Source organism: Dermacentor silvarum, unplaced genomic scaffold, assembly GCF_013339745.2.
Source record: "Dermacentor silvarum isolate Dsil-2018 unplaced genomic scaffold, BIME_Dsil_1.4 Seq588, whole genome shotgun sequence".
In the NCBI taxonomy this organism is placed as follows: Eukaryota; Metazoa; Arthropoda; class Arachnida; order Ixodida; family Ixodidae; genus Dermacentor; species Dermacentor silvarum.
In genome coordinates, this window is record NW_023606475.1 from 34,421 (window position 1) to 60,001 (window position 25,581).

The 25,581-nt window shown below is 43.5% G+C and overlaps 1 protein-coding gene across 1 annotated transcript in view; it reads right to left on the reverse strand.

Annotated features, from left to right (window-relative positions):
* The window catches only part of LOC119435268 (uncharacterized), a gene marked incomplete at its 5' end in the record, with an annotated part of 32,961 nt that extends 8,449 nt beyond the window's left edge, over positions 1–24,512 (reverse strand). Inside the window, 12 exons of the mRNA XM_049659772.1 lie at positions 199–396; positions 1,972–2,079; positions 5,581–5,706; positions 7,689–7,979; positions 12,022–12,300; positions 12,697–12,783; positions 15,418–15,540; positions 16,937–17,197; positions 19,087–19,348; positions 21,348–21,488; positions 24,065–24,228; positions 24,363–24,512. Of these exons, the coding sequence (XP_049515729.1) occupies positions 199–396; positions 1,972–2,079; positions 5,581–5,706; positions 7,689–7,979; positions 12,022–12,300; positions 12,697–12,783; positions 15,418–15,540; positions 16,937–17,197; positions 19,087–19,348; positions 21,348–21,488; positions 24,065–24,228; positions 24,363–24,512 (2,190 nt within the window). The remainder of the gene's footprint in view (positions 1–198; positions 397–1,971; positions 2,080–5,580; positions 5,707–7,688; positions 7,980–12,021; positions 12,301–12,696; positions 12,784–15,417; positions 15,541–16,936; positions 17,198–19,086; positions 19,349–21,347; positions 21,489–24,064; positions 24,229–24,362) is intronic.
* Between the last annotated feature and the right edge of the window lie 1,069 nt (positions 24,513–25,581).

Genomic DNA, 25,581 nt, shown 5'->3' on the forward strand with positions numbered 1-25,581 from the left:
TGGTGGAACAGAAGGGCCTTCCACAGAATTTTCTTCGCAGACCATGCAGCCTCTATAGGCGGTTTAGATGAATAGCGTGTGACCTGGAAATACTTTTTTTTTTAGACGGTCAATGTTTTGAGGCCAGATGGATACTCAGCCAACCAGGCTAAAGTGATTGGAAATAGGCAAACAATGATCTCGAATTTAAAAAAGGATATGAGAAACGCAGCTTTGGTAGGCCACCGTGCACCCAACTACCATCACTATCCTCTTGCTGAGAAAGATGCTGAGCAGCCTGGAAGCAGCCATGACAGACTGGCAGAAATGCTCCTGGCTTCTGCTCCACAGACGTAGAAGGTTGAGGCTGCTCAGGCACTGCAGGATCACCACACCACCTCGATGGGAGAGAACAACCTGGAAAAAAGAACAGTGAAATATAAGCGCAACAGTAAATCTGTTCAGATTGGCAAAGTATTCTTTCAAAACCCCATTTGCACTCATTTGGTGAAAAAAAAAAAAAAAAAGGTAGATAATACTGCAGCAAATGAAGGCCAAACCTCCTTTTCTTGAATTTCACACCAGAATCTCAGTGTGGTATGTCAGTGTGATAACACAAATTTCATTCCTTGCTCACATTTGGGCTTTGAAGAGCAGATAATTGGGCAAGTCGGTTAAGGGGGAACCTGGGCTTCGACTGAAATTTTTATCGCTATTAATGGTCTCTCCAGATGAATCTGTACCACGTAGATGCACAGATATACTCGCAGAAGAATCTATACCCAGCCACACCAGAAGCTCTCAAAAGAGGATGCAGTAACTTACAGACAACTGCAAACCACCACTTGCACGGCATGAAATAGTATCTACAATTTAATTTACCTCACACTTGACGAATACGACTGCAAATTCTGCCACACGCCAAACATCCTGTGCCGCATGGTATGGGAATGCGACCAAAACACCAGCACCAGGCAGTGGGAGAGCCAGCTCACCAGCCTCAACCCTGATGACCAGCGTCAGCTGGTGATCAGGTCAAGGCAGGCGGCCAGGTCGCATGGCTTCCTGGACAAACTTCATCTGCTCTCAATAAAGTTCGATCATCGTCATTGCCACTAAGGAAGGAAGTTTACAGGTAATAGGTAATTTAATGTGCCAGTTGCACATATGCCGCTCGTTTTTCTACACGTAATGAAGAAAATATTTCGTACAATTTTTTCTGTTCCAAATTTTTGGGATGGAACAGAAAACTCGCAAAAAAATATTTTATGTTAAGCAAGCTAAAAGTTATGTGAATTTCCTGAATACTCAAGGAGTGAAATAACTTCAAATAAGCATTGTTTCATAGTTCTACCTCTATTTTCTCCAATGTTATGAAAGTTGGAAGTTATAACCTGACATATGAATTCTTTTTTATTGCTCAAAATTTCAGAAAGTTTCAGGGCACAGACTTACTGCAATCTTAGGAAGCCTAGGTATCAGACAGAAAAAAAGAAGTAATTAAAATCAGTTGATTAGGAGAGTAAGTATGCCTTGCGGAAGATTGCTGATGACCAATAAGAGTTATTTTAGAAAAATGGAAAAACTAATCACCATGTGTGAAAAGAATTTTATTCTCCTGCATGCAGAAAATTTGGTAGGAAACCAAGCCAGAAAAGATGCTCTTTCAGACAAGACCAATATGACCAGGCTCTGATAAACGACTTCGGAATGATGAACGGCAAAATGAGTAATTTTCAGTGCTTTCATGGGCAAACTGACCATTTCATAGGATACATTGTTTAAGCTCTTCTTTCTCCACAGGTTTATGACAGCAGGTTCCCCACAAATTTTAAGCTACAGGATTTCCACCACATAAGCAGTTATGAAAAGCATTTACTTCTTCATTTTCCAAGTGCACAGCAGCGAGTAGAAACAAGACAATCTGTGTAAAATGAATTCTCTGAAGCGGGAATTTTTGTAGCAGTTGCTGTATGTAAACCCTTCACTCACTCTTTTCATAGTCAGCAGTGTCGAAAAAAACTTGAGAACATATACAACAACCTCTGGATGTTCGGAAATGTCATATACACTCAAGATGACAGCGAAGTACTCGATAATCTGAAAAGAACACAGCAAAAAAAAGAACAGTATTACTAATTGGGCAAAATGCACATTTCGCTCCTCCACTCTGAAGCTCATTCTTCTCAATTTTAAGGGGAGAGGCGGGTCAAAAAACGGCGATTTTCATTAAAGAAATAGGTTTTGTGTTTTTAGTTGTTTCGGCAACATTGATCTCTCCTATTTCACATATGAAGAAATCAGAGCCAGAAATTATCGGGAAAAGTATAATAAACTCGGTTAAAGCACTCGAGGTGGCAAGAAAAGGCACAGATATGACGCATTTTCAAGCGCACGATGCGTCAAACCGCGGTGTCGCATGCCATTGGGCTCGTGCAAGGTGGTAGGCCTAAGCTTTCTCTCTCCAAGGTTAGCTTTGCCGCATCACAATCTCCCCGGGAAGTAATAATAATAATTAACAGAAGTAAACAACTTTTATAACTTTCAATCGCATTTTTCTCAACTTCATATTTTGGGCAAGACAAGGCGTTTGTGTACAACATTTTATGTACTTATTGTGGTCCAATCAAGACCACATTTGATGGGCGTAATTTTTAGGATATGTAGAATGCACTTATCTAGAATTTAATGCAATCACTTAATTTTTTTAAGGATGAAAATTTTTAATGTACTCTGGCACCAGCCACTGAATATGAAGCACCACATACGAAATTCTCTTAAAACTTTGCTTGCAAAGGGAATCACATTATCTTGCTTATTAGCAATCAGTGAAGTGTTAGGGATAAGAAAAATAATTTTGCACAGCTCTATCCTGCTAACTGCTAAGTCCAGCAGCTGCACAAACATGCACTGCTTCTCACTTATGCATGGCACTTAGGACATGAAAGCATCAAGATATCCTAAAACTAAAAGTAGATTTCGGATGAAGAGATCAAGCTCTATAAGTGGTAGAATTTTCATTCGCCCAGCATCATTATTTAAAAAGAAATGCTTCTGAGGAGCATCTCCCCTTAAGATTAGCCCCAATAAGGACAAGCAATAAGAATTAACAGAGTGTGGATTTCGGTAAGTAAATCTTGCACTGTTGCAAGTTTAAGCTTTATAAGGGCAACAGTGTACCATCAAATGGCAGCATCAACAACTGCCTGTTCTCTCTTTGCCTATACCTATTATTTCAACCACCAGAACACTAAGTTCTAGCCTGATTTCTATTTAACAAAATTGCTTTGTCACATGCTTTGAAAGTGAAAAGGAAATCGGAAACCATTATACAGTACCATAATAGTACAGGGAAGTATGAATATGTGCATTACAGGTTTTCCACCTTTCTTATCAGAGGAAAGGCACTGTTTGCTGTTGATCTGTAGCATGACAGTGGACATGATGAAATATGAGCACGGGCTAACCAGTTACACTTAGTTATAAGCAGAGTTCAGCACAACATTTTTACCAAGTCACATGTTGAATTATTTATTGCTTGACATTGGTTTTAGGCCTTTGTTCTTTTTCACACTTGTAATCCTTTCTGCTGGCTAGAATTTTAAAGCCAAAATGGCATACTCATAGAATCATAACACTTGTCAAAAACATGATGAGAAGCTTTAAAATTATATCAATATCGCTGCCCAGAATGAAAATGTGTTCTCTTCAATGATGATAACCAGCATTTGTTAAACCGGACTATATTTTTCGGAAGAATCCTTGAAAAAATATTCAGCTCATCCTGGGTTATGTTCAGACAAGCGACATGGCATATTTGATACTGTTTTGCAAAGGCTATGCACTTGTTCTATCTGGTCACCATAACTGAGCCACTGTTCTTTTGTAATTGTGTGGCATGCATTTCATTCAAACGTTTGGGGTCTGAAGTGCTTTTAGTACCAAAAGACAGAGCACATAGTAATGTGAACATACAGAAATGACATTTATTGCTCCTTCTATACAAGCTAGCCAACTACTAATACCAGTACGAGCAATAGTTCCTCCATGAGACGTACAGATGAATCAAGGAAGTTTGACTTATCATGCAAGGATATCAAGCGAATATGGTTTGCCTATGCCAGACATTAACATCTAAAGCATTTGTGGTAGCAGACCTGCAAACGAAAATGCGTTTGAGCGATCATGTGTGCTCATGTCAGTGCTGTGCAAGAAAGCCAAATGCGAAGCCTTCTGCAGGTTGCATGGACAAGCGTGCTGTTGGTCTGCATGCGCTCATGTTCCGAAGCCACAAAGAAATAAGTAAGATCCTTTCAAGACAGAGTTACAGTAGAATCTTGATCATACGAATGTCTCAGGACGGCAAAAAAATTTGTGTGTTCTGAAATTTGTACCGCCCAAAAACGTAAAAAATCGAGAAATTATTAGGGGATGCTGATATGAAATCACCGACTTACTCAAAGTTCCCAATCTTTTTTTCCTCTGCAATCTTAAAACTTTTCTGTATCGGATGGCGAAATGTTTGTAAGAAGTATGCAGCAGAATTTCAGAAAATTGAATTTTCTTATTGTGTTGTCTTCAAAATCGGGAAGAAAATTGGGCTTCGAGAGGTGCTATCACAGCAGTAATGTGAGCGCGGCTTTGACGTACACCACTATCTCGGTGTCATCATAAGCATGAGAGATCGGAGATTCTGACAGCTGCAGTGCTGTATTTCTCCACATAGAAATAAATGCAACAAAAGAGAGCGCAAAAAGAGAAAACTAGCATTGCAATTTGTTACTGCAGCAATGTGGCATGCAGGGAATGCTCTTATTGGCTGATGCTAATTTGAATCCCTGGTGAACTTGTACTGCGCACATTTTGGATGCGCTTCGCGTGTTCCGAGGCTGGCATTTCAAGATCAGCCTGGTTATCTCGAGTTTCTTTCCTTGCTGCATTCTAGCTGCTGCATGATGGTGATAAGGACATGATGTGCGCAAGATAAAAGAATCTGTTTGATTTCTTTGTGGCGATGAAGCTACTTCGTGTTGTGTGATCTGGAAAGGTAGAAAAGTTTTGCATTGTCATCGAGCACCGAAGATGACGGAAGTATGTAATACAGAGATAAGACTACTAATGGAAGTGAATGCCGCTGATCATGCTGACGCGGCAAGACTGGGTTACGTGCGATTGCAGGCTCCTGAGAAAGTTACAAGGTGCTTGAATATGGCCGACAAGGGGGAGGTGTATTCATGGCGGAATAATGTGGCCTGCCCTGTTGCTCTGCCGGCCGCTCTACCGGCCGGCAGAGCAACACAGCCCTTACAGCTGACAGCTGTGTAACTACATCACCTACTCCAACCATCGCATGTATGTTTGCGAGAGCCAAACGTCAGAAACGAGAGAAAGCATGTGATTTCTTATAGTAGCTGAGGCTATCACTATTTAGGCAACATAATAAAATCTTTGGACAAAATGCAACCAGTGTTTAATGTCACGTCCTGTGTTCCAATATGTCGTGCCTATACGTCAGCAATATCCAAATGAACTAGCCCCAGCTGCCACGCTGTCATAAGAGAAACAATTGTGTGGATTTGTGCTTCAGGAAGTGCCACTCACCTTGTGAATTATGGACATAATGTCCTTTGCAGTTCCATCTTGCTTCTGGTTGTCCACACATGAGCAAACAAGCTGGAGTACTTGAAGGTGCACTTTCATGGAAACTGACTGCACGTCGTCCTTCATCTGTGGGCAAAAAACTAACACGTTGCTAGCTGTTCACCCGTGTAAAAACTACCTGTAGGCTGTACTATGCTATATTTTTTTCATGAAATGCTGTTCCTTATTTCCTAAGGATTGTTTGCAATAGTGTTCCTTGTAATGTGTCGAATACCAGCCTAGTCAGATGCTTCTAAACAAATGTCTTAAAATTAATGAAAATAAAATTAATGAAAATAAAAGTTATTATTAAGTACTGGAACTTCCATTTTAACTTTCCAATGACACGCATTCTAAACGAACATTGACACTACAAAGAAAAGGCAAATTTTGAATTAAAAAAAAAAAGAATTCGACTTAATTTCACAACCACAAAAAGAAAAGCAGCTTCACCTCTAAGAGATGCCTCATGATTTCTTTTTAAGTAGAACACGTGATGGATAACATGGTGCAATTAATGATGCAGGGACATGACTTGCAAAGGGACTAAAAGATGGCTTACATCAAAGACAAAATTTGACTTGGATGAGTTATTCGCCTATGGTGAATAACTTCCATCATACTCAGATATCTTCAGGATATCTTTCTGCATTATGGTTCTTTAAACCTGTTCCTCACAATGATGCAGTTACAATCAGCGGATGAAATTAAATGTGATAAAGCAACCACCACGAGTGTTTCCTAGAATTCATGAAGCGATGAGTAGCAACATGGAAAAACTTTTTTGGTGTCACTGTCCTTTCGATCTTTAGGAAATAAGAACAATATTTCATGACAAGAAATATAGCATAGTACAACCTACAGGTAGTTTTTAAGATTTCAAAAATATTTAGAAAAGACTACTACAGCAGATAGTGTGAGTATGCCATCTTCAGATTGATTACTTAAGGAGGTCATATAAAAATCACAATTTAAAATAAACATTCGCTAGCTTTCTGCATATGCTGCATGCGCGAACTTGAAGCCAGTCAGAGTAATAGTCATGGCATGGCCATTTAACCAAATATCTGAGAATAAAAGTACCAATTTCAAGATGCATTTGCCTTCCAAATGAGCTACAAAATACACTATTTCGCACCACTACTTTCTAGTATCAAATAAATAAAAAACACTAAAGAAAGAAAGAAAGAAATAAAGAAAGAAAGAAAGAAAGAAAGAAAGAAAGAAAGAAAGAAAGAAAGAAAGAAAGAAAGGCCTCTAGCACATACTACAGGACAAACTAAAATAAAGCGTAAGCCAATGCATTTTGTAGTGCATTTTGTGGCCACATATTTTAGAACTGCCGCTAATCTCAGGATTCGTACTAGTAACTGGACATACCTTGACCACTGATGGGGTAAAAAGCACTCACAAATGTTGTTCTTGAATGAAAATTACAGAAAACATGATGAGTGTACTTTTTAGCTTTAATAAAAGGAATTCCTTACGTTTGTATTCTCAAACAGCGCAGGCACCATGGCTCTACAGTCAACACAAGCATTCTGTGATGCTACAGTCAATTCCATCAGAGATGGTGCCAGTGATGTAGCCAGAAATTAATTTCTATAAAGGGGGGAAGTGTGCTTTTTGCCAATCGCAAAAAATTCATTTTTAACTAAGAAACTACGAGAGTGCATCATGGCACATAGGTAATAGCAGATCTCTAAACAACTTTATCAATCTCACGATAAATCAGGATTGATCGATTCATTGATGGATTGACTGATTCGTGGGTTTTAACATCGCAAAGCAACAAAGGGGCTATGGAGACACCGTAGCAGATGGCTATGAATTATTTTAACCATCCGGGATCCATTAAACTGCACCTAAATGTAAGTACATACGAACATTTAGCAGCTGCTGCAACCTGGAATAGCACCTGCAACCTCAAGTTTAGCAAAACACCAGAGTCACTGAGCCATCGCAGCAGGTCTCACAGTAAATAGTGCATGCACATTCTCCAGTTCTACAAATGATTCCTCACTTTGTTTGCTGGCAGAGCAAAAGGAAAAGTGATAAAAAATTCTTACCAGAGTTAAAACAAGGTCTCCAAGAATATCTTTCAATTCTGCCAATGTGCAGGATTGGAAGAACATCTCCATGAGCTTGTAGTGCTTGTCCGCAATGCAGTTTTCCAGCGTCAAAGAAACAGCGCCACTGGCTGTCTCCTCCACTGGCTGAGTGGCAGCCCTCAGTGCAAGTTGTGTGTAAATCCCCTTTCCCAGTGCTGGAAAAGGAGCCGACAGGAAATCTGGAGACCTGGATCTGAAGTGAGCTACCCGAGCCATGACTTCGACCAGGGTGTCAGCAACTTCACTCGCCTGCAGCACAGTTAAAAAGAAGGGGATAAAGCCTTATTCCCTCTGTCTCCCTTTTTTTTTACCATACCACTATTGTGAATAGTTAATTCACCAATTTAGAATTTTGGCACATTAATGAAACTAACGCGAGCTAGCCACACATCCTGCCACGATCGCCAAACTTTGTCAGGAAAAAGAAATGCACAGCTTGCTGCTGTCAAAATGCGTACGAAACATGTGCCGGCGATTAAAATTTGTATCGCCTAATAGGAGTGCTTCCTGTGTCCATGTGGCAGCTGTAACAAATCACAATGCTAGTTATAATGCATTGGCATTCTTAGGATACTTTACACACTTTCCGGTGGCAGCGTTTGTTTTTATCAAACCGTTTTCCCGCCTACATGGCCCCCTGGGTAGTCCATGGCCAAATGGCTAGCACATCGGGATGCTGTGCTGAGGGAACAGAGTTCGAAACCAATCGTCAGACCAACTTGGGTGGCTGAGTGCGTGGCAATGTTTACATATGTGACATTCTTCAACAAACCTCTTTGACGTCTACATGGGTCACTGTAGATGCGGGACCGGGTAGGTACCGCTGTTAAATGAAACTCTTTACTTGGAGCACTGGATATGAGCCCCTCGGTCTGTGTTGGTCTTCACTGAACCTCTTTGATGCCAACTTGGGTGATGAGTATGTGCGAGTAGGTGCGTGCCGCTATTTTGTTGGCGTCAAACATATTTGATGCCAATTTGGGTAACTAGGTATGTGCCAATGAAAATGTGCTGCTCTACAATGGCAAAAAATATCATTTAAATTTCTCTGATGCTGAGCGGAATCGAACCCCCGTCACAAAGGTTCCTCAAGGACCGCAACCTGACACATCAGCAGGCTGTGCCACAAATTGCACTGGGTATGTGCCGCTTTTCAGCGAACGTCTTTCACGCCAATGCTGAAGCCAGCTGTGCCACGAATGCACTGGGTACGTGCCGCTCTTCTGTCACCAACTTGGGTCACTGAGTATGTGCCACTGGCTGTACAGCAAGCGAGGGAACAATTCTCAGCGTTCACAGGCACCAGCGCACCACGCTTCTCGTCTCGGAGGCCACACGTGGACTTCTCGGCATTGCCACTAGATGACACAGCGAGTCCAGAAAGAAGTGCAAGAGAGAAGCCCGGTTGCTGCATGACGCATTTCTAACCGTTTGTATGCACCGGCATACATGCATCTTGGAGGCCATGTGCAGGCTTTGCGGCGGCGGTGCTAGATGGCGCCAAATGTTGAGTCCCTCTGCAGTACACGGCTCATACATAACTCGTTTTGATGGCGTTGTGTCGCTATATTGATTCAACGCTAAACGGCACTACCGTCGACAGTCATGGTGAAATGGGTCCCGTTGAATTTGTTCATGTTTTGCTCGCTTCTTTTGCTTTAATTCTGCACACCGAAATACGGGGCTGTGGCTATGTGAAGGATCTCTACTCTTTACCATGGTTCCAAAATGGCACCGTTGCGTCAACAGAATGTCGCTTTAGTCACATGCTCTGCAGTGCAATGGAACTTTCCGATGCCCGATTTTCGGCCAATTTTAGTCAACAGCGGAATAAAGAAGTGTGATTTTATGAACTATTCCGTCACTTTCATTTCCAATATTTCCCCACGTGATAAAGCAACACCTGAGGATCGCAAACAGAAAAGAAGAATCGGAGATCTGACTGGTCAACTGGAGCGGTGGGTGGTAAATCAGGTACAGTGAAGAGTAAACTGGAACAGTGGGCGGCATTTCCACCGCTGCGCACCATAGGGAGATCCCTGGCTCTACTACATATTTCTATGAGGTGTTCATGGGAGGTATAAAAGGTATCGGTGTTAAAATACTACAAGGAGCAAATAGCTGACAGGAATTCATTTAGCTGCACCATGGCAGTGGCAGAGAATTTGCCAAGCGGCTGAGAGTCATCCTTTAGCAGACAATTCTTTTATATGTATTACTCGTTGCTTCAGCTGCAGGCTAGTGATGACGGCTGTGAACCATCCTTCATGGCTTACAAATTACGCCAGGTAAAATGAAGGACTAATAGGGAGACATCAAGATGATCCCAAAGCGTAGGATCAGAGGCTTGAATGATGAATTGAAAGAGCACAGGTACAATATAACAAAAGTAGGGGTGTGCAAATATTCGAAAAGTTTTAATATTAAATTTTTAGTACTCGTATTCGATTCAAAAAATAGATTTTTCGATTTTCGAATATTTTCGAAAATTTTCGAATATTCGGTTGGATACGAATACTTGAATATATTGCTGGCTGTATATATTGCTGGAATATATATTGGAGCAAACACAGTTCTTAGCATTTGTTTCTACCTAATCTAAGAATGTTGGGGCGATATTGTGCTGAATTTCGTGATGATTTTGTGCTGCTGGCAAAATTTCACCTGTAAAGCACACTTAGCCAGTAAACGCCTAAACTTCGCGGAAAAGCCAGCCTCTCAGTAGCAAGGGGCACGGGTTTGCGCACAGCGAGGGTGCACTTTTTCTTTTTTAACGTGATAGCGTTGAGGGTACCTTGTCGCAGAAACTCGGCGTGCCGGTGTCGGATAAAATCATCCCAAACTAACCCGACCGCGTAGGCCCTCCGCGTGGCGCAAGGCATTAGTGAACAAAATTGAATTTCTCAAAGTAAAGTCTGTCAGAAAAATTACAACTCAACCACAACCTACAGACATGCTAGCTTCGGATTGTAATTTGAATGTACGAGAAAACATAATTCTGTTACGATGAAACTCTAATTCTGTTACGAGGAAACTCAAACACAAACCCCTCTTCCAGCATTTCTATCACACCAACAGCAGTGCGCCTGAATAGGTTACTTGCAAAAATACCATCCAGATGGCGCTCGCCTCCTCTGCAGCGTAGAAAGCGTAAAACGGCAGCGGCGCGCAGTGGCGAAGGTGGAGAAAAAAAGCAGTTGCCGGGAAGCCTGACAAGCATTCATTGATGTTTGAATGCTATTGCATTGCACTTTTAAAGGCGAAGCTTAAACGTCCTCCAAATTTTTTTCAGTGCCACCCACAATTCTGAGCTTATTGCTTGACAGCAAATGCGATGAGTGACGACTGGCACAAAGTCAAATGGCCCCGAGTTTAAGGGCATTTGATGCGGTATAATAAGGCACAGGCTGGCGAGGACAGCTAGTGGGAATTACAAAATTTTCCAAGTTGACATGAGCCAAATACACAGTGGTTTAATATAACAGTTTACTAGTCTAGTTTTTTTAACATTGACAATATAATTGCAATGCAATTATATTGCTAATAAATGCTAATAAATGCATGTGCATATCATTATTCAATATTTGAAGCTAAGTATTCGTATTAGAAAATTTTGATATCGCACATCCCTAAACAAAAGCAATCTCTGGACATCTAAGCTTGCACTGTAAAGACTGCAGTTGCGTACCTCTGCTGGAAAAAATTGACTGACAGAAGAAATGATGGACACTCTAGAGTTTAGAAGTCAGGGATAATTATGTGTCACCTTGCCCTAGTTACTATGTTATCAGTGAAGGATGTATGCTTTCTATTGGGATCCGGCGTAAACATGACAGATTCGGCCTTGCCTTCCTTTTTTTTTGGTAACCTTTTGCCGAGGTGCATCTTCGGTTTTATTTTATTCTGAGCAATGGAGAAATAAGCTTTCAGTTATTCGGCACCTTGTGATCGTCTTGATGTCTCCCTATTTGTCCATTGTGTTCTCTGGTGCTGTTTGTAAGCCATGACAAACCAACTAACTCAAATAGACATTTTGATCATCTTTCAGTAGACAATTTTTCAACGTTTTTATTCCCTGTTTCAACTGTGCACTAGCGATAATGCAAACTTCAGTAAAAATTCCACACTGCCTTACACTGTTTCAGTGTGAAATTCCGCACCTGCAAAACTAATTAGCCCTTCCCAGGATCTTTTCAAGGACAATGTGTTTTGTTTTATCCTAACTATAATAGTACTGCTCCAATTTCTGAATGTGAACAAACCACAAACTGAGAAATGACTTCACCCTAACCTTTGATTCTTGTAGTTCGGATGTGGCCATCGAAAGAGCAGCAAGCGTTTCCTCGCTGCATGAGTCATCACTGACCTCTTTGTCAGCAGACAGCCTGTGGGAACAAAATGTGTACTGGGCCTGCAAGAGGCCAATGGTGTAGATGTGTCTTCTCATCTCTGCCGATGGCTGCTTACACCCAAGAAGTCGTTGCAACCAGGACTCAACACCTTCGGACATTGTACGGGCCATCTTCTGGATGTAGCCTCTGACATCTTCGTGAGGCTTTCTGCGCAACTCCTGATTACAGGAAAGGTGAAAGGGGAGAAGTAAAAAGAGGTCAATACAGAGCATTGAACAAAACTATCATCAGGCTATTGCAACCAGTCAGTGGTGCGCATGAGCATGCAAGAAATGACAGTGTATACCCAAGCAAGTATCCATAATTCAAAGCAACTGAGAAATGCTTTAGCAGGCCATAATTGTGCCATAATCATAGCAAGTATAAAAGACATGCATTGTTGAAGCAGTGCTGCTTCAGCAACTGTCACTGATCTTGCAATGTCGAATAAGGCTGAGCTGCCTTGCGACCACACCAGCTAAAATGTCAGCACATGAAATGCTTATGCTTAAGAACTCGAGTTCGGAACTGCAAAACACTCTGGTAGATACAAGAAGGGCACAAAAATAATGTACCATCACCAACTCCTTGAAAAGCACCAGTGCGGCACTGGCGTATGCTTTTAAAGGAAGATCCTTTGAGGCTGAAATGACTTCTTTAACCTGCAAAGAAAAGAGGAATTTTAGTCAACTGTCACTTGAAGATGTTGCTTTACAAGTAGCGTTAATTCAACAACGTACAAGATCAGTGTTCATTCAGAAATGAAATCCAAGAAACACTGATGAGTGAATTTAGCAGAAGCTTACACAAGAGTACAAGAGACTGCAGTGACAGCTGTGACTAAAACTTGTTGTAAGAGAAAAATGCAAATCAAATTATTATGACTCATTATCACAGAGGAATATTATGATTTTGTCAGGTGTCCCCACTCAACTTTAAAGTTAATGTTATTACACATGGTTAAATAGCCAGGTTCACGGGCATTTGTCACTTCTAACAAACAAGCAAGTGCTGTTGCAATGAGCAACAATGAGCTCAGCACAAGAATAATTAATACAGTCAACGACCAATTATTGGACATGTTCAGCACCACAATAACTATGGCACAGCCCTGTGCCCGATAAAGCCAATGTATAAAGGCCGGGCTACATGGAGCGAACTTTCACAACGAACTTCGCATGGCAGAAATATATATATATATAATATATATATATATATATATATAAGAAAAAAAAAGATAAAAAAAGAGTTTTGGTTTTATATTATCTTGTTAATGGCTAAGCAATTAAAGAAAAGTTACATAGATGCATTTACAAACGATTTCTACAGATTCCACTGTAAGCAGTTTAGCATTTTAGCGGGTTGGCATTGCGCCGTCTGACTATGGTGTGTTGTGGCATGAGCTTGGTGTGTGTACGATGTCAGTAGTGCGTGCATAGCCTGTATAGTGCGTGTCTGCCTCCTGTTTCACATGTATGCCTGCAAGTGACTGCACAGTGTCTAGTACTGCAGCTGGAAAGGATAGCATTATTGAAATTTGGCGTGATATGGGCTTGACAACGGCTCTCATTATCAATGCCACCAACCATTCAATGTGCCGTGTGGGCCACACAGATGCAAACAGCCTGGAAACCAGGCACAGTCGGCTTGTAACTATATAGTCTCTTGTCGCCTTTTTCCCTAAAGGCACTCGAGCACTAAAGACACTCGGCAGTGTGCCGGATGCTTTGCTGGCGGTACTAAGAAAAAGAGAAAGAAAAGAACACTTGCGGTGGCTCACAACCAGCCACCTCAAGTCAGAGGTAGATTGCTTGTTGCGACACCTGGTGAGTACGCAAGGTGCGCTCGCTGCTTTCGGCGGCGAACTTCGCCGGGTGAAGTTTTCCTGATCGAGCCGGGTCGCCGACGAGCGTCAAATTTCTTGGACGCCGAAGATGGAGCGGAGCGTTTGTCGCTCTGATGCTGGTTTTTGGCTCCATGTAGCCCGGCCTTAAGAATGTCTGAAATTACGGAGGAAAAAAAAAAACCCTCCGTAATTTCATGTTTCGAACCTTTTGCCATTTTGCAGTCTGAAACGGCATTAATTGAAGCCACCACTGATGTCATTTGGTTATCACAGCCTCGAACTGGCGCTCTCACATGCCGATCCATTGGCAGCCGCAGCCATCACCACAGCAACGCCAGGCCTAGCTGCTGTGACGTTCGCTACCAAGCTTACTGTTTTTTGCTGCCGTGTTTTGAATTGAAAGCATTTGTCACTGTCAGCGATGGCTTTGAAGCATGAAAAGTTTAGCGTGTTGCATAATGCCAGTTCTCAAAAGTCAGATTTGCTACAATATGGCAGTGTTACGCAGTGAAGAATACTAAGAGTGGAAAGGGGCAACTGTCACGGGACACAATATGCATTAATCTTCTTAAAGGGGCCCTGAACCACTCTTTATCGATGTGGAGAAAGACATTTAAGGTGAAAATGGGCTATTTCAGAAATACTTTGCCGCAAAAAGTACTTCAATGCATTCAGCAGAAGCGGAGTTATTGGCAATCAAACACAGCCTCAGCTGTGCTCCCCCTTCCTTCTTCAATGCCTTGCACAGTGAAGGCCACGGCGGAGTGGGGCGGGGCCACAACGCTCCGCCTTCTAAACGTCACCGTGGTGCACAGTTCAAATTTCAGATTTTGGTGCCTACACCGGGCTAAACATAAGCCAAATGCGGTTGTCCTCGGAGAGCCGCAGTGCGCTTAGCCATTGGACTCGTGGCGGCACCCCGCGGCGGCCGCGGTGTAACCGACCGCAGCGACGAATAGCAGCCGCGTATTGGAATGTGCTTTATTGCACAATAAAGCACACAGAAGAGAGTGAGGATCATGGCTCTGTTGAAACGAGGGCGTTTGAGAGAAAGGTGACTTCGCGCTCCGCTTGCGAGCTCCACGCATCGCGTACGACAGCAGAACTTGGCTGAGATGTTCACATCAGAGCGTGCTACCCGCGGACTATGTTATTTCACAAAGCCTGAGGGTTGGTTCAGGGCCCCTTTAATAAGCACGCATGCATCCGCTGTCTCCTCTTACAGTACAAGCACCGATATGCCTCATGCGTGTGCAAGCAGGCCTTCAGAGCTATTTCGGACATGCCTGTGGTGATTTGTGCCCTTGGGGGCAGTAAAGGGCATGCATAAATTTTTACAGACTTCCCTATCTTTTGAACGTTTTTACGGTCCTAAGTCCAAAAATGTGGACGTTGACTGTATACAAGCATGGTAGGCAGGCTTAGGGAAATGCATAGTTCGAAAGCTTACTTCTTTCACGACAGAATTCAACATCCTGACAGTGTTTTTCTTCCGTAATGCTTGGCGTACTAATGCGTCGAGTATGCCCTCGTACAGCTGCAGCATGGACTTGTCCTCCAGAGCCTGCAAAATGTGAGCATGTACAGATGACAATCGTTACAATGGAACATAATAATCCAGTGAAAAAGGCTCATTATATCCGAAGTCCGCTCTATTCAGAACTGGGGCCACAGTACATTGTGAAATGACGGAACTTTGCAAAAACCCCCATCAAGTGTTGGCTGCAATTTGTAATTAGTTGATAAGAATAAACAACTAATTACAAATTGTAGTTGATAAGAATAAAGGCGCAAGTTGGAATACGCTAGCGCAAGACAGGGGTAATTGGAGATCGCAGGGAGAGGCCTTCGTCCTACAGTGGACATAAATATAGGCTGATGATGATGATGATAAGAATAAAGAGATTTTTTTACTTCATATTTTATGACAAGTGATGACCACTGCCGAACCTTTAGCATGAATGGGAGTCAGGATATGAGGCAAGTTAAACTTCATACCTGTGTCCGTTGCTGCACTACAGCAACTCGTCTGCATCATGTGCTTCACATCCTAAATGCAGCCTCTAGCAGCCCATCTGCTTTTTTTGTGTGATCTTATGTGATGAGGAGCTAAAGTATATTCAAAAGATGCATTTGCAACTGTCGGTGGTTGTTTCTGAAGCGCCGTCCGTTACGGTTTTGATGTGGAGCAGGCTATGACACAAAAGGCCTAAAAACACACTCGGCAGCTGCTCAGTGCTAAGCCACCGTAAGTAGGTGGTGGTGAGGTGCTTGTGTGATTGTCCTGAAAGGTCACCGTGAGCTGGCAGTGGGTCACATGGCATGCTATTGTGCAAAGCTTCTTGCTGGTGCATTCGGTCCTTTTGAAAAAGTATGTTTCCACACTTTTCGTGAATGGCCATAAAAAATATGTGCAAACAGTTACACAAATCGCTGTAGAAAAGTATGTTGTATATGCCACATATGCCTCAGTTGAGTCAGATAAAAGTAGTGGAATTCATTGGCAGCCCCTGTTACTGCAAGCTGCCCTGAGACTTTCTGTGCTTCGTATGCACTTTGGAGGAGAGCAAAGAAACTTTAAAAGAAGCTAAGGACCGTGCAACGAGTGATGAAACAGGAAATAATCAGCGCAATGTCAAGAGACAGGAAGACGGCAGTGTGAATGAGAGAGCAGATGGGTATAGCTAACATTCTAAGTGAGATTGAGAGCAAGAAGTGAAGTTGAGCAGGTCGTATAGTGGACAGAACAGGTAACACTATTAGGGCAACAGAATGGGCAAAAAGGGAAGGGAAATGCATTTGAGGGCAGCAGCTGACTAGGTGGTGCAAAGAGAGCAGGAAATTTCCAGGCACAAGGTGATGCACAGGACAGGGTGAAGCCAGCTGGCACAGGACAGGGGTAACTGGAGAATACTGGGACAGGACGCTGTCCTGCAGTGAGGATTGTGAGGACAGCTTGCCTGAGAAAGGTTGTTCTGGAAGGCTGCAACTAGCCGGCTTATGAGGGCTCCTCCAGAGACGAAGTCGAGAAGCCAGGACCTCCTGGGGCTCTGCTGCAGTGCACAGAAGGTGCCCACTGCAGACTTCACGGCTACCAGTCTCTTTTCCCAGAGGGGGCCACTTTTCTTCTCCGTCGTTCCCTCAAGAAGAAAGATGACAGCGAGAAGGCCAAGCATACACCTCAACTGGTTTCCTGGGAAAAGGCTACCCAGAGGAAGGTGATCCAAGGCCTGGAGGAAAATGGAAAAAATAAAAAAAATTGGCTGAGGTTTAACTTTTGTAAACTTAATTATCAAGAGCGAAAGGTCTGTATGTTTGGCCTGGTTTTGCAAAGACTATGCACACAGTGTTTCATTAATGCAAGCTTCCGTGCTTGGTAAGCTTCTCTATAACGTGCTAATCTTGCCTCCCTTTGCTCCGGTTTCAGCAGCCAACATGGCGTTTGCTTGAGATTTCGCAGTGTGCCGTCTAGCTATATTTACTGGATGAGTGGATTCAGCCTGTCGCTTGCACTGAAGCGCACGCACAGACGGCCCAGCCAGTGCACCATCCATGGCGAGACTGAGAGAACAAGCACTGGTAAAGCAGCCGTTAAACCCTCGCCTAGTCATGTGGTACCGCAGTGGCCAGGCTCTAAGCGAGTGCGGCTGCGACGCCTCTCCACAGCGGATCACGTGATGTGACGTCACACTTGCCACACTTGCGCTCTGGTGGCTCGTGCTCCGGCGGCTCAAGGTCATTGCGATGCGATGAATGACCTTGCGAGACATGGCGTAGTAGAGCTTTCGCTCTAATAAGATAACAATACTTACAAGCACCCCTAATACACCACTTATATGCAAACTATTACTGAATAGAACAATGTGAGTGTTAAATTGCTCGACCAATATAATTTTGATTCATTCTAGGTTCTCCCAGAATTGCAAAAACTTGTCTTTAAACACAAATTTGTATGTTTCAATTGGTTAATGTTGCTTACTGTAAGTTATGCTCTTTTGTCTTTTGAGGTATGATCTCTACCCTCTCCCAAACCCCTTACTAGTATTGTGGCTAGCAGTTTTTGAAATAAAATAAACAAATATTCACAGTAATAATTTTATGCAACAGTTTACAGAATCTTCCCTAACGTTTAACGTTTTCAGAGATACCAGCCTGCAAAAGCACCTTGCGTTATACAGTAGACTTTCGTTAATTGGACTCCGGTTAACCTTTTCAAACGCTATATACACAATTGTGTACACCTAGATAGTGCGCATCAACAGCAAACGCACTGATGAAAGCAATGATATTTAAAATGTGTTGCATATATCTTGAAACACTTATGATTGGAACTGTGCTGCAATTTTGAATAACATGTGCAAAATGTTTTAGTAATATGAGTGGGAAAGCAGATGGTTGGGTCTTTTTGCTAGGTGTCAGTATGTTGTTGTATGTAGCGGGTTCACTGCTTTCATTGCGCGTTTGATTTGGGGCCGTGCTGAAATAGGGCAAATACAGTGAATCAGCGGTGTGTTGTGGAGTTTTTTCTGCATCTTGTTTACTTCAACCCGCTGAATAATTTTGTCAATTTTGTCAGTCCTGTCAGGGTCGAGTTAATGAAGTTGATTGTATTTTTTACCTTGATTTCGTGATTCAAAACCTGGTGAGCTGAACTACCAGATAACAAAGCTCTGTAAAAAAAGCTGAATTGTGCGAAACAAAGAGAAGCAAGGGCGCAAAAGAGGTTCAAATACAGCTACCCCATGCATGTGCTTGTCTGGCCTCTCATTAAAGACTATGGCACTAACGTTAGAACGTTTAAGCGTTCGGCTGAACACTGAACCATTTTTAACAAGCCTTGCTTATCAAGACCTGGTAGCTTGCCAATAGAAGATTTTCCAAAAGGTAGACTTATCCCATTTTATAAAATGGATGTGTTAAGCAAGTTATACAAAGAAGCAGTCTCCTGTATGCATGCGACAGTAAATTTAGTGAAAGTCGAAGCACGTTGTACTCATTGGTGAAGAAGATGGACAGTAAAAGAACATGAGGGATTAAGCACAAACTACCAATTGAAGGATCCTAGCTAATCCTAGCTCTTTGCACTGAAACAGCACAGCAAGCCATCTGTTCTACTTACCTCTAACAAAAATGAGACATCTCCCACATCGATTCTCTCAGTGAATTTCTCTGAGCTAGTTGCTATGATGTCTGCCAACCTTTCAGAGGCAGCATGAATGGCAGCCCACATTTTGTTGAGGCCTTCAGAAGATAGCAGCTCTTTTGAGCTGTAGTCGGCTTGCGGAACCGTCTCAGCATACTTTTCCCACTTCACTGGTCCTGAAAGGGTGTCTGTGAGCGCACGACACATGCCCCTGGGGTCTTCTTCAGAGTCAAGCTTCCTGGAACATCATTAAAATGAGAAGCGCAGTACCATTAATGGTCAGACATCAGAACGTTTATCACTTTATGCTACACTGATCACTGGCTGCACTAAGCGTACCCACCGCAATGGTTCAGTGGCGGCTACAGATGTTGTGCTGCTGAGCATAAGGTAGCAGATTCGATTCCCAACACCATAGCAGCCGCATTCCAATGCAAGCAGAATGCAGAAACGCTAGCGCGCCATGCTTTGAATGAACGTTAAAACAACTCTCGGGTGGTTGAAATTAATTTGCCACCTCCACTACAGAACTGGTTTTGGCACGCTAAACCCCAGAAAGAAGAAGACCTCTACTACAATGTCTATCATAACCCATGAGTTAATTTGGGATGTCAAGCCTCTAACTTACTGTGTTTTCCTAATGTGCGAACATGATGTACTGGCAATAGCCAAATCTGCATTTGGGGGACAGGCACTGAGAAAGTACTTTAGGCAGTGTGTCTCTTTAGGACCCCTGTTGACTTATTTCTTTATGAATACCAAGAGCTTCTGCACATGCAAAACTTACGCAATGACGAAGGCAGCAATGCAATGAAAACAATGATGACAGTGAATCCTAAGCTTCCATCAGTACATCTCATTTGCGCATGAGCTTGAAGAGGCACCTAATTTCTATCACCTTGTCACAAAAGTGCGCTAAAATCAAAGTGCACCGCGCATCACCCAATCCCACAAAGAAACGTTGGCCCTGCGGCAGCTTCGACAGAGGGAGAGAGCGCATATGCCACAGACAGACGACGCAATCAATGGAGACTAGAAGCTTCAATAAGATACGTGAAGGTTACAGTATCGATAGAGAGGAGAGGGAGGGCGCGTGCCGAAACATCCTATCAAACCCCGATGCACAGCGAGTCGAGAAAGAGAGGGAGTACAACAGCCCGAATGTGTGCCAACGGATGAGTCACCACCCTCCTCGAAGACTCTTCTGCGGCTGCGGCGAAAACGCGAGAAATGTCTAGAAGATTCCCAGGCTTTGTTCGTGCTATGGGAGCATGACTCCGTCAGAAAGTTCGAGAAACACCAGCGAAGGCAATAAAAGCGCCGTGCGAGAATCAGTAGGGAGATCAGACCGCACCGGTGAAGAGATGTGACCTGAAGACTGATCGTCTAAAGAAGACTGATCGTCTAAAGCTAGTTGGCAAGTTTCTCGGGCGTCTGCACTTCCGAAAGAAGTTCCTTCTTCGAGATTTGCCTCGAGCTATGCCAAGATCATCTGGCTCAAGACCAGCATGGGTGAATACGAGTGGAAACTTTGTGTTCCTATTCATTCTGTACTGTACGTTTTGAACTGTAAGTGCTTGTCATTATTTTCTAGAGTTTTGTTAACACCCATCTGTATTGCATTGCGATGTGCCTAGCCGAAGTGTACATGTGTGTATGTAACTTCCTTATTTGAAGAATATATTTTGTTGTGTTTTAACAACTCTGGGCTGACTCAGTCTTTGCACCACAACCGGTGTTCGCTGCCGCACTAGAAGGCCTCTTATTAACTGTCCATGCTTTCGTGGGGTTATTTTCGGAAGCTAAGTCAGCTTTGGAATTTGGCCTGGTGTTGGCGCCTCATTCACGGGGTGTGTGACATACCTATAAAAATTTTGCAGGTTTTTCATTTGTGATAACACTCAAACAGAAAGTAACTGAATCAGGAGCCGCGAGTAATCCACTGACTGGTGATTTATAGAAAAATACTGACTATACCAGACATGGCTGAGCACCACAGAATGAAGACACATCATCTGCTTATAGAATATTTATGAACACTCACATCAATGAGCCATTGTGCATCAGGTGATTGATTGTCTACCTCGCACAACTGGGTACGAGTATGAGATCACAGTTTGAAACATTTGCATTTGCAAATGTTAGCTCTTTTGCTTTTGCTTGTTTTCATTGAAGATATATTTTTACTGATATTAATTTTTGCCCCCAAGTTCTAGCTTCAAAACACTAGCACTTACCGTTTTCTAGCCTTGAACATTGTGGAAACACGTCCCCACAGAGCTGTGACGTAGCATGTCTGAGCCAACTTGCACTCGATGAATGCCTGGCTTTCAAGGTAGGTGGTGATAATTCTTGTCTGGGTGAGGACGTTCTTGCTGCTACAAAGAAAAAGTAACCTCCCAAACATGAACAAATGCATAGATAAAGCAACAGGACTGGAGAATGCAAAGATCTTGAAAAGCTATGAACAACATAAATCTAGTGGCCTGAAAACAAGCATGTGAATAAAACTCTCTGCAATGCCAACCAGAATACCTACTACAAAGACGATTTATCAAAAATTACGCTAATGAAAAACAAGATTGTACTTATGGACAAAATCTACAGGTACAGCCATACGTAGTACTATAAAGCAGGAAACACACAATACAACATGCTGTCCGATACCACGTGTGATAGACGTCTGATGACTGTCTGTCCTGGCTGTTAGCACCTGCCAGTTCCCGATTGAAAAACCATTGAAAACTTGTTTGTGTGACAGGTAGTTGCACGCCAGGTTAGATGCCAAGTACTGTGTGTCTCCTGCCTAATGGAAGTATCAATGAGCCTCTTCCTTCAGCACTCATCCATCCGAGAGGCTACATATAGCAGTCAATTTTTATTGCTAATGATATGTGTTGAGTCAACACTTCTAATGATGTAAATTTGATATGCCAGCATGCATTGTTAGCTATGTGGCGAGTCAACACTTCTAATGATGGAAATTTGATATGCCAGCATGCATTGTATTTGCGATACCAATGGAATGTTTGTTTTGAAACTGAAGTCGCGGCCATCGTGCCTGCAGAGTTGGGGTGAAGTGTTGGAGAGAAAACGTACAACACTGAAGCCTGGTCACGGTTTCCTTATAGCTTATCTGGGTGCTTGTCATGAATTCGCAACACACCAACTGTAAGTTCCCAAATTGGTATAGCAATGTTAATGAAGCGAGCGGAAGCTGCATTCTGACGGTGTGTCCCTTATACTTATGTGCCAGTGGCTGAGGTCGAACAGGTGCTAAATATTAAGTCTTAGCAAACATTAAAACTCTACAGGTGGGAGTTATGTAGAGGCAGAAGCAGGGTTCGTACACAATATTTGGCTGGAAATTCAAGGACATTTCAAGGATTTCAAGGATGCAAAAAGGCAGAATTCAAGGAGTGTTAGCGTAATTTTATTTCCTCACATGACTTAGGAAAGGAGCCCTATTTTCGCATTAATTTCTCTTTCAAGAGCTGTTATCTCCGCTTCTTTTTCTTTGGCTGTTCGACGGAAACTCCGTCGCCTTTCTGGTGGCTCTTCAAGGCAGATTCCCCCATCGTTAAAATGTCGACCGTCTTCTGACATAATGCGCACATTGCTCGATAAGGATCGCTTGGTTCCGGTCTCACCCAGTGACGATAGTCCGTATGTTGCAGCCACGCAGGCTGAAACTTGCACTTCCCGCCTGGCATCTTGTCAAAGTAAACACACAACGCAAACGCAAACTTCACTGAAATGGCGCGCACGAGGCCGACAAACGGCCCGACTATAGTACCTAAAAGACACATACTAGTGTGCCGAGAGCGGGTGTCGCGGTGGCACCGAGTGTGATGCCTGCCGCCGCCGGCCGCTTGGTGCGCTGCACTTCGAGACTGTGCCGGACCATGCTGAGACATGGGTGGACTTCAGGCAAGACACGACGCGAGTCTCCCCATTTGCCCGGCGATCTGCCTCTTATGTTCTTGTCCCAATCCGCAATACGTTCGGGGTCTGCGGACGCGCTGGGTAATGAAATGAGCCGTTTCTTTCCGCGTCTCTGGGAAATCGCGGTTTCGCGACCTGTTCAGTTTCTTTAGACAGACGAGTGCACACATAGATGCAAAAAACCCACTCACAATAAGAAAAGACTGCAACGAAAGCGGCAGCAAGGCGAGAAATGAACTAAGCATTGCAATCGACGCGTAGCAATCAACGCATCGCAAACGAACGCGAGTCGAACACCGCAGGATTTAGCATGGTGCCGACAGGCATCGCCGTCTGGTGGCCCGCGCCGGCAGGCATCACTGCTCGCGCCACCGTCCCGCGTTGGAGACTCTCGGTGGACGGCACACTAGAGTATATTCTAGGCACTATACGCAAGCCGAGCGAGCGATATGTCTCGCATTGGATTGGATGGGATTTCCAATGCATATTAGTTGCCAGACGACGTAGGGGCTGCGAGATTTAAAACCGAAACTTCCTGATGTTGCCCTTTAGTCAACACAGCTTGTTTTCATGGGCATTCGTAAGCGAAAGGGCCTTAAATATCAGCATGACTTGCGGAGGTACATCGTTAATTTCCTCTAGCGGAACAAATCCCACGGGATTTTCAAGGATTACAAGGAGCCCACGGGTATTCAAGTAGTTTCAAGGGCCCTTGAACTTATACTGTCAATATCAAGGATATTCAAGGATTTCAAGGGGCTGTGCGAACCCTGGGCAGAAGTCAAGCTGCATCCATTCAGGTGCACAGAAAATTCAAGGATCAGCTCTGCAGTACAAACTGCTTCATCAGATTAGAGAAGCTGCAAGGCTTATTCTTTCAATGAAGGTCAATACAAAGACACTGAAAAGTTTTAAGGCCTATACTTGTTCTGAACATTTGTTGTCGGTTCCATACAACACACCACTTATCAAACAAGCAAATGAAAGTAAAACAAACAGTATGACTTGCCTATCAACCGAATCTTTGTCTTTCGAATGTGCCATCACTTCCAAGAAGAATTGGCAGAGTGCTGTGACATTCTTTGCTGGCAAGTAAGGGGACAGTAGGGGGAAGTTGACCAGCAGTGTGTGCAATGACACTACTGGAAAACGGCTTTCTGAAATTTCACAAACCTGTAACACACAAGACAGTGATGAGGGTGCAATTTAAGAAAGACATCTCAATGGTTAGGAAAGAGCCAAATTGCAGGAAGTTATATTACTTTAAGCCTTTTAGCAATGTGCCTTACAAGCAAACACATACATACCCTCTGTGACCAGGCCGAAGTGCTCACAGTCATGTCAACATGGGAGAAAACCAACTTAGCCGTAGCTTGCAAACTAGCTTCAAGATGTTCATTGGTGATGTCAGTGAAAAGAACAAGGGCTCGAATCTTCTGAATCCATAGAAGCATCTGTGAGAAAAAGGAAAAAAAAAAAGGGGGGGGGGGGAGGGGGAGACAGAGGGTAAAGGAATACAAGGTTTTTTACATACACTTAAAACCAAAAATGAATGAATGAATACCGTATTTATTCGAATCTAGGCCGGTAGTTTTTTTCAAATAATCACATACGAAACTCTAGGGTCGGCTTAGATTCGAGGATTTAAAAAAACGCGCCAGTTTTTAACTGAAACTGATAAATACGGTCATAGTTAGCGCCATCTAGAAAAGTTAGTATCGCAGCCGCTACTAGCCGCGCCAGTAGCCAACTGAAGTACACGAGAGACGTCGCCATTTTGACCTGCGTCGTATCGGTTGCATCGGTATGGTGCAGCATCGGCGCGCGGTGTGGCGTTATCGTAATTGCACTAAACGAATAATGTATTTACTCGAATCTAACACGCACTTTCAACACGACCCTAAATCTGCGTCGGCATTTCAAAATGGCCGCCTCGCACGCGCGTCGAGCCTAGCTACCGTAGCATGCGGAAGCTTCCTCCGTGTGCTGTACACGTGCTTAGGCAATAGTCTACCGTCTGTCTTCACGCTCTCAGCCAATGCTCTCAGCGTCTGCTCTATCTATCAGCATGAAGTACCAAGTTCATCGTGATGCCGCATTTAAAAGGAAAGTGATCATCTGTGCGGAGACGGACGGAAATTGGGCCGCATCACGGGCGTTTGGAGAATCCGAAACTTGCGAGCGGGACTGCGCAAACAGAAGGAGAAAATTTTCGCCAGCAAAGCAATGCGGAACGGTTTCAGTGGACCGAAGCAGGACGTAATATGCGACGATCCACTCCGGCGATACGATCGCCTTGGCCCTATCTTGAAAGCAATCTGCGACGGGTAAAGTCCGCCGCGCGCCGTGTTTTCGCCGCGTTGAAGCGAGACGCATGCTAGCACGAAGGTGCGCTCCGTCTCTAGTGTTCTGACAGTTCGTTTCCGCGGTCAACGAGCGAGATGTGTTCATGTTTGCTTGTGCGCGCGTGACACCGTGCTTGTTAATAGCGGTCTACTAATTTGCTATCGCATTCGATGCATCGCC